The sequence below is a fragment of the Pinus tabuliformis genome, chromosome 1_1, assembly GCF_031772625.1.
Source record: "Pinus tabuliformis cultivar Carrire ecotype Pingquan chromosome 1_1, CPIR1, whole genome shotgun sequence".
Taxonomy (NCBI): Eukaryota; Viridiplantae; Streptophyta; class Pinopsida; order Pinales; family Pinaceae; genus Pinus; species Pinus tabuliformis.
Genome location: NC_142297.1, coordinates 257,240,327 through 257,253,385, shown reverse-complemented (window position 1 = coordinate 257,253,385; position 13,059 = coordinate 257,240,327). Strand labels below are relative to the sequence as shown.

General features: G+C 35.1%; 1 protein-coding gene across 1 annotated transcript; it reads left to right on the top strand.

Moving 5' to 3' along the window:
- Positions 1-7,888: 7,888 nt before the first annotated feature.
- On the top strand, positions 7,889-10,026 carry LOC149212508 (putative aldo-keto reductase 2). The gene is made up of 5 exons (XM_089391864.1): positions 7,889-8,205; positions 8,386-8,583; positions 8,985-9,157; positions 9,249-9,351; positions 9,647-10,026. Exons 1-5 carry the CDS (start codon positions 7,984-7,986, stop codon positions 9,992-9,994), a joined length of 1,044 nt encoding a protein of 347 aa, XP_089247990.1. The 5' UTR covers positions 7,889-7,983; the 3' UTR covers positions 9,995-10,026.
- The last annotated feature ends 3,033 nt before the right edge of the window (positions 10,027-13,059 follow it).

Below are 13,059 nucleotides of genomic sequence, written 5' to 3'. Positions count from 1 at the left end.
TTAAAGATGATTTCTGAGTAGGTAATTTTAATGACATTGAAGATATTGATGTTACACCACTTCCAAATGCTCCACAGGGAAAGGATGAAGATCCTTCTCCATGTTTCCTTCTGCTCACTACACCATAGGATCATTTCATAAATTGAAGCATGCGCCATATGCTGAATTCCATAACTGATCTCCAGAGCCTGCCATATTTGTTGCGATTTTTTTCAATTTATAAACAAGTGAACATTACTTTCCCCTTCTAACCTGCATAATGGACATAAACCAGGCCCGTGCCATCCTCTTTTCATTAAATTATCCCAGGTTAAATTTTTGTTGTGAAAGGTAAGCCAAGCAAATAGGATCATTTTCGAAGGGCAACCATCCTTCCAGAAAATTTGAGGGAAAATAGGATTGCGCGAAGGTCGCTTCGAGTCAACTATATGTTGATATACAACTTTGACTCTTACAACGTTCATCTCTTTTGAGAGATTCCATATAAGGTAATCAGAATCCACAGTGCAAAAAATGCCACAGTTTCTAAGGCCTGCCCTAATGCAATCCCATTGAAGTGCGATCTCCTGAGGCATTTGTAGAGCGTCTGCATCTTTCCACAGAGGAATGGGACCCTGCCAGCTAGCTATCAAACTATCCCAATAGAAAAAACCTCTTCTATGAAAGAAATTCAATAAAGATTCTGGAATATTAATCTCCCCAGTGCCACTCTTGAACTGATCCTTACCAATAAGAATCTTACTACCAGAGTGAAAATGGAAGATTAAATTCTTCAAAAAATAAGCTTCAATCTTACGGAAGCTAAGCCAAATTGAAGAACCATATGAGGCACCGATCATTCCTTTTCTGTACCAGAAAGGTAAGCTCTTCCTTCTTAAGTATTTCGTCTCAATCATGTTACTCCATGGACCTTCACCATGAATAGCTCTCCACAGCAACTTTCATAATAGGGCCTTTCCAAATGAATGCATATCAATCAAACCCCAACCCCCCATGCTTTTTGGTAAAGAGATACTGGCTAGTTTTGTGAGATGGTATTTCCTCCTATCTACTTGACCACCCCACATGAAGTTAGCTGATAATCTATTCATGCTTTTGATAATACTCGCGGGGAGAGAAAATAAATGCGCCCAATAAACCGCGAGTTGATTTAATACGGATTGCACCAGAATCACTCTTCCCGCCAAGGATAGACATCTGAATTCCCAAGCTGAAATCCTCCTGTAGAATCTATCCAAGATCCAATTCCAATCAGTTTTTGAGTAACCATTAGCTTTAATCTGGAAACCCAAGTACTTAATACCACAACTGATAGATTGCGTATTTATTCCAAAAAGTTCAGATAACCATGCAACAGCGTCTTGATTTATATCATTGTGATAGATTGCTAACTTCTCATTGTTAACTTGCAAACCCGTAGCCTTTTGGAAGTTTTTTATGATTTCATAGAAACATATCTAAGTGACCCTGCAAAACAAGCCGAATAAGATGATATCATCTACGAATAAATTGTGTGAGATTGAGATATTTCTGCATATTTTTAGGGGACGGCACATGTTTTCCTTGACAGCGTTATTGATATGCAGGCTAAGAGAGTTCATTGCCAGAATAAATAGAAGGGGGGAGAGGGAACATCCCTGACGAAGACCCCTTTCTGCATGGAAGAAAGGGGATGGAATCCCATTAATGATGATTGCATAGACCACTGGCTCAACGCAGGCCATGATCCAGTTGATCATATTAGTTCTCAAACCAATTTTTGCGAGCAAACACCTGTTGAAGCCCCAATCTAGGCAGTCGTATGCCTTCCAGAGGTCGATTTTGAGAATAACCGCATCACATTTTTTTGAATGAATAGCATACAGACCCTCTTGAGTACTTGCAACAACATCATGAATATTTCTTCCTTTCAGAAAACCGTGTTGCTCCTTTATTAGGAACTCTGAAAAAACTCCTTTGATTCTCTCAGCTATGATCTTCGAAACAATCTTGAAAGAGATGTTACATAGCGAAATCGGCCTAAAATCCTTAAAAGATTGAGCATCCCCCTTTTTGGGAATAAGCGCTATGTTAATGAAGGAGAGTTTTTGATTAATACTGCCCGCCATCCTCGTGCCCTCTACCATCCGCAATAGATCAGATTTGATGATTTCGAAGAAATGAATGAGGAACTCTATCGTCCAGCCATCTGGACCAGGACTCTTGTCCCTTTTGAAGGATTTCATAATAGCAAGCAGCTCTTCGTCTGAAACTGGTTGGAAGATTTGATCATTTAAATCATCATCAAACATCCGTGGGAACAGATCAATTCCCCATAAAATATCCTGGATTTTGCATTTATTCGATCTTTTATACTGATTTTTGAAATATGCCACAACCTCATTTGTAATATCCTGTTGGGAATAGAGGAAGCCCCCTTTTCCGTCACTAATTTTCCATATCGGATTTTTTCCCTTTTGGAATAAGCGTAATTATGGAAAAATTTTGAATTTTTGTCTCCTTCTTTCATCCATATCGCTCTACTTTTTAACTTCCAGAAAGTTTCTTCTTGTTTCAATATAAAGAATCATAAGCCATGGAATACGCGACACTGTCTAGCTCCATTTGAATTTCCCGGAGATCTTTTTTATTCGCTGCCTTTTTTTAGCACTGCCACTCTTTTACAACCTTTCAGATTTATTCAATCTTATCTCTGAAAATCATTAAGGTAGGTAAAGATTTTGAAGACGACATCTCGTTCCACGCTTTTGTTATAGTGTTATTAAATTCTGGATCCTCAATAACGTTTGCAATATATTTGCAATATATTATTCCAGGTATGATCACAAACTATACAATTTGTTAAGTTTGATTGAATGTGCCCATGCAACTATGAAGTGAGATATTTAGTTTGCGTTCTCATCAAAAACTATAAATCATTTTGTATACAAATTATTTCAAAGAAAGTTTTATTATGAATTTAAAGTTGTTTCTCTTTCACTTTGTTCCTGCAAAAACGCTCTCTTGGAGAGCAAGTAATAATCAAAGTCTATCGCCACTTTGACCATCATTGCCTTGGAAAACTAGAAACACACATCAAAATAGCTTGCCCAGCAAGTAATACAAGTATATGTAAGTCTACCAATTAGCCTTTTCTTCAGGTTTTTTCGCTTTTTCAAATTACCTTATTATTTTAAACTATACGAGATATATATTTTGACCTTTACGCATTAGTTTTTTAATAAATTTTCAGCCGCCTCGTTTTTGTGAAAAAAATCTTTAGCCTTTTCTTTCTGGTTTTTTCGCTTTTTCAAATTACCTTATTATTTTAAACTATACGCGATATATATTTTGACCTCTACATATTAGTTTTTTAATAAAGCTTCAGCCGCTTCGTTTTTGTGAAAAAAAAATCTTTTCAGCCGCCTGGAAAATCAATGAAAATTAATTTTCTGCCAAAAGAATAAATCAGGCGGTTTATAAAATAATTGCCGCCTGGCAGTGAAATGCCAACTCCGCCGGTGGCCTAAGCGATATTATTATTATGTTTGATTTATTATACATGCGGTAGTTATTATGCATGGGGCTTTTCGTGCAAATATATTAGTTTGGTTTCAACCAACAATTTAATGAATTATTTTTACAATTTATTTTGAAAATGAAAATTTATTATTCTTAAAAATAATATCATTTATTTTATTGGTTATCTAATTTAATATGTTATTACTTATTGTATGGGGATTTATGTATTTAAGGCTTTTATGTTGATGGGTGAGTCTGCTTTGTCGCTGGTACTTTGGTGGTCTCTTGGTAAATTTTGATATGTTAGGCGTATTTTTCACTAAGGTCTGTAATACATGAATGACCTGATGCCAGTAACAATACTCTCTATTTAGGTAATTTTTTAGTGCATTGTATTTACTGCACTGAATTTATTAACTGAAAGTTGAAATAACCAATCAAGTACATCTGATATCATTACGATTTGTTCCTGAAATTCGATGGTCTGATTTTCAAAGCCCCACATTAGTTATGTGTTTGCATCAATTCCCGTGTAACTCCATGAAATGGACATAGAATCATAATTTCCAATCAATATTAATTATTATTTGATGTGTATTATTTTTATCTTTACAATAGATTATTTATTATTTTATTTTGATGTCATTTTTTTTTAATGAAAAGATAAATGTAGATTTTGTTATTTAATAAAAAAATAAATGTAAAGTTAAAAATACAAATTTAATTTGTAATTTTTGACTTTTAATAAAAAACTTTATTAATATAATAATTATTGATTTTAAATTTAATTTTTTACCTTTATTTAGTTTGTAGAATGTCATTATGTAATTTTGTTTTACATTATGTTATATGATTTTTTCACATTTTGAAAAAAGTTTGTTGTTTTATTTTATTTTATTTAATGATCTAAATTTTAATTTTATAAAATTTTAATGATCCCTTGTGCTTCTTAATCCCTTAGGTTTTTAACATTTATCCCTTGGCTTCACTAATTCCTTGGGCTTATAATATTAAATGGTTGGGTATATTAGTTCCTTGAGTTTATAATATTAATAATCCATTTAGTTTATTATTCGCTTGATTTTAAAATATTAATTCTTAGGCTTTATTAATTCAACCATGTTTATTTTAGTATTTTTAATATTTATCTTAGGGTTTGCATACCTTGGGTTTATAATATTAGTCCCTTTTGTTTAAGGAGTTGTCTATAATGCGACTTTTTGAAGATTCTGGTGACGGAATCCGTTGAGGTCAAATCTTGATTTCTTGCAGTTAAAATGGTTTTTTAACTGCATATTTGGATTCAGCATGAAAAACCCTGGGACGCTTTCATTGAAACTACCTATAAACTTGCGATTCCAATAATTCTATTTCGAAAAAATAATAAAAAGTATAGACAACTCCTTTGTTTAATATTGTTCCCTTTCATAATTTTGGAGTTTTGGTATTAATTTGATAATAATAATATAATATTATTATTATAATAATAATAATAATATATTATATTATTATAATAAGAATACAATACAATAATAATTATTATTATTATTATTATTATTATTATTATATAATACTACATCTTCATCATGTCCAAATTTTCACATATTATAATATTATTATCCATTATTACTATTTTATATTATTACTATATTAATATAATAATAATTATAATATACTATTATAATAATAATATAATATAATTATTATTACTAATAATATAATAACTATATTATTATTATTATTATTATTATTATTATATATTAAAATAATATAATAATAATTATATTATTATAATAATAATACAATATTATTATTATTATTATTTGTTAAGCTTGGCAGGACCATTTCATTTTCTATTAAATATAAACAAGTTTACACCACACAGATAAACCAAGTGGCTTCAACTTTCCCCGAAGGGAAACCAAGTCTGTTGGCGACCAGTCAGCTGTATAAGCCATCCAAAAACAAAATTGTCTTAGTATTTTTAGACAAGCTAGATATGTCTCTACTTCATGACCAACCACTACATAACTAAATAAACTAATAACTGCAACATAGAATTTAAAAGCTATCCGCATAAGACAAAATTATGCATGGGTGTCGTTCTAATCCTTCTTATCCTCTGAGATAGATTCAACAAGTGACGTGGTCCTAGGAAAAGTCACCAGGCATATCATACAACTCCATGATGCAAGGGATATAGTGGTCTATTATGTCCAGCCAAATGTTGTGTTTATGAACCTGAAAGAGGATTTTCTCCATATCCTTCTTGTAATTTAGCAATTCTTGTAGTGTCACTACCATCCCAACTAAGATTTTCTCCAAAGCCTTGCTTAATAGGCTCTTCATGAGCCAATCCAGGTATAGTTTGCTTAAACTGAGTGATTCTTCCACGGGTGTTTCCCAGATTTGGGACTAAGGTCCTCCAGCTGCCCATCTCCTCCTCTAACACACTGCCTTATTTCACTTCTTCTTCCCATTCTTCCAGCAGCTTCTGGGTGCCCTCATTTGTCCCCTCACGATAAGATTCTATTGCCTCTGTTATGAGCTGTTCAATAGATTTTCTTCCCTTGCGTGGCTCCGACGTGTTTAGCCCCTTATCTTGCTTGGGAGTCGGGCCTCTTCTGCCACATCCATGGCCTCGCACAGCACGGGTCATACCCTGATATCCTGAGCACTGATGACATCCACAGTAAGTTAGTTTGAAACACAGGATTGAAATAATACACCACGTCTTGCCTTGTTTCTCTTCACCACCCGTTCTCGCCACAGTCTTGCTAGGGTGGGTCGGAGCCCATAACCCCTAGTGGGGAAGGCCCTGGCCCCAACCCCTTGAAGCGGCATTTTCCCCCTCTCCAATTCTTGCGGCCATATGCAGGTTTACCGTCCCCTACCCATGCCAAGCTCTCATTCCCCCGTTGCAATCTATAATATACTAGCTATGGCTCAGGTTCATATCCCCCATTGCCTCCATCATAGAGATCTTACCGCTCGTTCCCCCCCAACTAGGTCTCCACCCATAATTTTTGGCAACCCAGTGCTTACTATGCGAATTGTAGGCATGGCTGCATCCGAGGACACCTACCACCTGTGTTCCCCTGCCCCCATCTATACTCCACTTCCCTTCCTGCGTTACCCTGTGACTAACAAGCTTCCCCTTCCCCTTGATGGCAGAGTGCAACACATCCCAACCTAATTGTGGACAATTGCCCCCCCCCAACCGGCATGGGTTTTACCCATTTGACATAGGGAAAAGATGCAAAACTAGGCCGTGACAAGAAGTTTCCTACCCCATTGCCACCAGCAATTTCCTATCCCCTAGAGAGACCCCCTTACACCCTAGCTTAACCACAGAGATACCATAATTACAAGTTTGAGGAGGAGCCGAATAACATGCCCGGAGTTCGCAGTTGTTTGACAACAATGACCCTGGTTCTTCACGTTCTGACGCCCACCACCAGCTCTGAGCCACCACCCTTCTCCACAGACTATTGCACTAAGACTGCATGTCAAAATGCCCCTTCGTCCGATATACCTTGTCGTTCCTCGAGTCCTGCCACCTTGCCCACTTCCCAGCTTGCCATCATGTCGAAGGACAATACAACCCCCACCTCGAGCATGTGGGGGGCGACAGTATTAAGTACATGGGTATCCAACATACCTACACCCATGTGCTCCAAGCTGTCGGCTCGCATCCCGATCGGGATTATTATTATATTATTATAATAATATAATGATAATCTAATATTATTATGAGTTATTATTATTAATAATTAATATTACTAATGTTATTATGAGTTAATATTATTATTATAATATTAGTATAATAATCATATAAAAATATATAAGAATGTGGTTATCATTATTTATATAATTATTAATAATCATAAATAATTTGTGTTTAAAAAAATATACGTAAAATTATTAATATAGTTAATATAAGTCTATTTTCTTAAAAAAATATACATAAAATTATTAATGTAGTTAATATAAGTCTATTTTCTTATACCAATTATATTAGAAAATGTAATCGTCTACATGTCCATATAAGATATCCGCCTATATCAATTTATACTACCAATGTCCAAAAATATTATAAGATGAGTGACTTGAAAACCTAATGAGTGATGCTTCATGACGAACCCCATGTTAATTTAATGATGCTTCATGCACACTTCGCCGGATGACGAACGCCATGACGATTGATCCTGCATTCACTCCGCAAAAACCAATTGATGTTAGACCAGATGGATTGAAAGCCGTGATGAATTGAAGTTGGTCCGTTCAACTTTAGACCACTGTCAGATGACGAACGCCGTGACGGACTGATTACAAATGAATTATTATTACCCCACATATACACCTCTATATATTGATGAACTCTCCTGCCTCCATCTACATCTACGAGGCTAAGCACCAACGAGAAGAAGAAGTACTATATTACCGGATCGATTGATTGAGTGCCGCGCAGAGAGCGGAGCAATGGCGGGATTACCATCAGTGGGCAGGTTAAGTTTGGGGTCACAAGGATTAGAAGTATCAGCACAGGGGTTAGGTTGCATGGGCATGTCGGCGTTCTATGGCCCTCCAAAGCCCGAGCAAGAAATGATATCTCTTATCCGACATGCCGTCTCCAGAGGTGTTACTTTCCTGGACACTTCGGACGTTTATGGCCCTTTCACCAACGAAATCCTCGTTGGAAAGGTAAGGTTGATGCATGTGGTTCTCTTTTTATCTTGTAATTGTTATTATTTTTTTGGGCTATATCATGGCTATGTTTAATCACTTTATATCCAAAACCAAACCCGTAAACAAACACCTTATAATTACTATTACCAGTTTTCATCTGCAATTTCTAATATACTGTAATATAACGGTTTGCAGGCCATTAAAGGAATTAGAGAGAAAGTCCAATTAGCCACAAAGTTTGGAGGTAGTTTTGTCGATGGAAAACTGAAGATTCGAGGAGACCCTGCATATGTCCGTGCCTGCTGCGAAGCAAGCTTGAAGCGACTTGAAGTGGATTGCATTGATCTTTATTACCAACATCGTATTGACACTAAAGTCCCCATTGAAGTTACGGTATGTGCTGTTGCAATAGCTCTGGTTTACTTCTGGAATGATTCTGGATTTCAGGTTTACTTCTGGAATGATTCTGGATTTCAGAATGGATTTCAGGTTTACTCCTGGAATGATTCTGGATTTTAGAATGGATTTTAGAATGGAGGCTTATGTGAAAAAAGCGATTCTGTTTTAGCATTTAGGAATTCCTCATATTGAAGCTTTTATGGTCAAAGTTTTTGGCTATCAAATATGACTCATCTACATCTTCAGTACAGAGATAGTTTATCTTCTAGACAGAAATTAACCACACTCAATGGCTCGAAATGTCCACTATGAGAAAAGCAAGATCTCTCGGTAACTTTCTTGTCCTTTTAAATACAGCTGTTTGATGTGGTGCTTTTTGTGTCCATCTGTGACAGATTGGAGAGCTGAAGAAATTAGTTGAAGAAGGGAAAATAAAGTACATCGGACTTTCGGAGGCCTCCCCATCGACAATTAGAAGGGCTCATGCTGTTCATCCTATAACAGCAGTTCAGTTAGAGTGGTCTTTGTGGACTAGGGATGTAGAGGACGAAATTATTCCCACTTGCAGGTATCATCAGATGTTGGAGTTGGCATTTTCCATATTGTTATTAGCTTTGTATTATGAATTACTAACATACATATTAACATTCTAATGGCAGAGAACTCGGTATTGGAATTGTGCCATACGGCCCTCTAGGGGGAGGTTTTCTTTCATCTGGAGCAAAGTTAGTTGAAAATTTAACGAATAATGATGCTAGAAAGGTATATCTGCGTTTATCTATATTTTATTTGAGTTTAGTATTTTAAAAAAGAATGTTGATATATAAAAAAAGTTGTATTATAAATATAAGTATTGCTTTAAAAGTTAAAGTTAACATTCTTAATCTTATTTGATATTTATCCGAAACATTTCATTTTAATACCCGTTCCCCGAAATTACTGAGTTCATTTTCTCAGGATTATATTGAGTTACTAGTAATGCATTGATAAATTTATGCATTTTATTGTTTTGTCGAAGGTTTTTTACAATTTTACTAAGTATTAATGTTTTGTACAGACAATGCCAAGGCTTACAGAAGAGAATCTTGAAAAGAATAAGGTGACTTTTGCAAAGATAGCTGAAATAGCTTCCAGCAAGGGATGTTCTCCGGGTCAACTTTCACTTGCTTGGATTTTTCATCAGGGAAATGATATTTCGCCCATTCCTGGAACCACCAAAGTGAAGAATTTAGAAGAAAATATTGGTGCTCTTTCTGTGAAGATCACACCTGATGAGATGAAGGAAATAGAAAATATATTATCCAATTATGGATTCTCAGGAAATCGATATCCTGATGATCACCAGGATTTCACGTGGATGAACTCAGAAACACCTCCTTTCTCTTCATGGAAGGATGCCGTCTGATAATTTTTAACATTGTTTTCTGCGAACAAAGCGAAATCTCGGATATATGGTTATAAATATTATGTTGCTTCCCTCTTAAGAAGTTGAGTGTATTGTAAGCGTCCTATCCCATTCCTATAATAGCGGCGTTGTGTGTTGTATGTGGTGGAGACAACCTTTAATGGCTTTTGTCCCATTTATTTAATAAATAAGTATTTGTAACAATATTGATTTCTATTCCAACATAGTGGGTCATTGTACTCAATGAGGTTTGAAGCAAAAGGGTGGATTTTTCAACCCTGTTTTGGCGGCACGTGAGTCTGCTCTAGCTAAAATAGGATCTTAGTATACCCGACTTGCTAAAATAGGATCTTAGTACACCCGACTTGCAGGTGGTTGGATGCACTCTTGATGTTATAGAGGCACCTACGAGGATTCATCCTAGGGTCTCCCATAGATTAAGACTGCCAATTACCCATTCACCATGTGGTTTAAAAAAAACAATATTGATTTGGATGGAGCCATCATCGAAACAAGCTTCTCGTCAATATTGTTATTAGACATAATGTACAAATATTTCTTGCAACTGTTGGTAGTAGACACAATGGAAAGAAGTTTCGTGCAAGTTTTGGTACTTATTACTTTAGTAGACTTTTTTATTTTGAAAAAAAAAGATGGAGGGGTAAGATTGAGGATTAATATTTGATAAATATTTTTATTTTGAAAATAAGATGAAGAGTATAAGATTGGATGGGTCTTTTTTTTTTCTAATTTTATTATCAAATAATTTAGTTTAATTTAGTTTTTAAGATGGGATTAAAATGTGTCATAGATAAGATATGTTTAGTTGATATATATAAGATAATTTATCGTTAATTGATGTTGTTGATAGCCTTATGAGTCATAGTTAATTATGGGTAAGATGATGCTAAGTTAGTATTGATAATTTTTTATATAATTAATTTTTAGTTTATTTTTTAAAAAAAATTGCTATTTTTCCAAATAAATTGTTATTTTTTTTGCAGTTGGAAAAAAAGTTGAATAATTATATATATATATATATATATATATATATATATATATATATATATATATATCGTAATATGTATGCTGATTTTTTTACAATGTTTTTTTAGATTGTGTATCATATGACAAGGAATATTTAAAGGTTAAGAAACTAATATGTTAAAATATTAATAAATATTTTTTTAGACAAACTTTTTTAAAATGAATAATTATTTTTGCAAAATAACTATAAAAAGATTGATTTTTTTTTGGGTGAATACTATTATCATTAGAAACTAAAATTTACACAGTGTAGCATATATCCTCAAGTTAACTCTTATTGTGGAGAATAAAAGTACACTCTCCATAAAGAGGAGAGAGATACATCAGTTTTAACATAGACAAAAAGAAAATGACTAAGATGGAGAAATTGGTCTAAATAACCATTTACAAAGTTGACTAAAAAAAAAAATATGAAATCCATCTCCAATATCATAACATATCTAAATCGAAGGATTTGTATTTAATGTTGGCATATGAATGGGTGCATTTTAGTTCTTTGGAGTGCCACTAGCTCTTGGAGGAATACCAAGGTGTAATTGAATCCTTTACATTCTCTCGTCCATATGCCTCTGATGCTTGTGCAAGTGTTCAAGAGAATGCATGATATCCATACATATCTTGTTCCAATCCAAGAGCGTCCAACACAATAAAAATTCCATCTACCAAATTCCAATATAAGTCTATAGTCTACATGTATTGAATGAGCATTCCCCTTGTGTGTCCAAGCAGTCCATTCAATCAACAACTTCATGTTTGAGAGAGCAATCCTATGAGAGGATGCTTCTCCCTTAGATTAAAAGAGTCCTTCTTGAACTTTCTCTTGAGCAAGCCACTGATACATGATGCATATGAGTGTGGCATCTATGGGCTAGCTCTTTAGAATAAGCGGCCCCTCTTCGGACCTGAGCATGCTAGCATGGTATGGTTGTTGGGCATGTCAGAAAAAGGAATCCAAAAATGGCCAATCTTAGCCTTGTTTATGAGAGTTGCAAAGGTAAAACCCTAAAACAAACTCCACCCATGAACCAAACCTCCAAATTTCCTCGGATTGAGAAAGGTAATACACACTCCCACCACCCCCAGAATTATAGTCCAACTTGCACCACCCATAAAGACAGTAACACACCTACAAAGCCACCTTTTGACAAAAGAAAATCCTTCATGCCAACAAGTATTCAACTCTAGTTAGAGAGAGGGTGAGTCAATAGCACAAAAATAAAACAACAAACGTGATAGGAAGCTGAGAGAACTACGCCAATAATTGCTCAAAGATAGAAATAGAAGGCCTTGAAAATGAACAACAACAGAGCAACTTACTAGTCATTAGTTCACCATCCAAAACAACCCATCACCAATATAAGAACACAAAAAGGCAAGCGTGTGACTGAGTATGGCATAAACTCTAGGAAAGAAGTAAAACAACATGGGTCTGATAGGGTGGAAGACGAGGGTGAAAATCTTAGACCAAAACTGGGGGAACGGGCATAGAAAATCACTTAGGGATTTGTCAAATAGTGAAAGAGGAAATCTCATCTTGGAATAACTAGCATGAGAAAGCAAGGATAGAAAAGGAAACAACCACCACTCTCATTTAGACGCCACACAAAGGCCCCTGAAGTAATTCTAAATTAACTTTAAAAAAGGAAATCAAGGGAGAAACATATCAATACTAGGTAGTCAACGCAATTGAACTAATTCGAAGAGGATGCTAGATGTATGCAAAAAAAATATCATTTTAAATGCCCTCACTTGCTGCCATTTTAAACACCCCAATTGCTAGCGAGGTGGACGCAACCTCCACCACTTACTTCCCTTTGTATGTAGCTAAGCCTCCAACATTCCACTTCTAAAAATTTAATAACCAAAGAAATTATTACATCTCCTTCCATCTCATGAATGCACCATCTTCTCTCACCATTCGTAGCATTTTGTCTTCACCTTCCCCTAAAGGATAATAAATCTCAATATATATCCATTATACACATATGATGGGTGCATTAAAATTCACTAGGGATGGG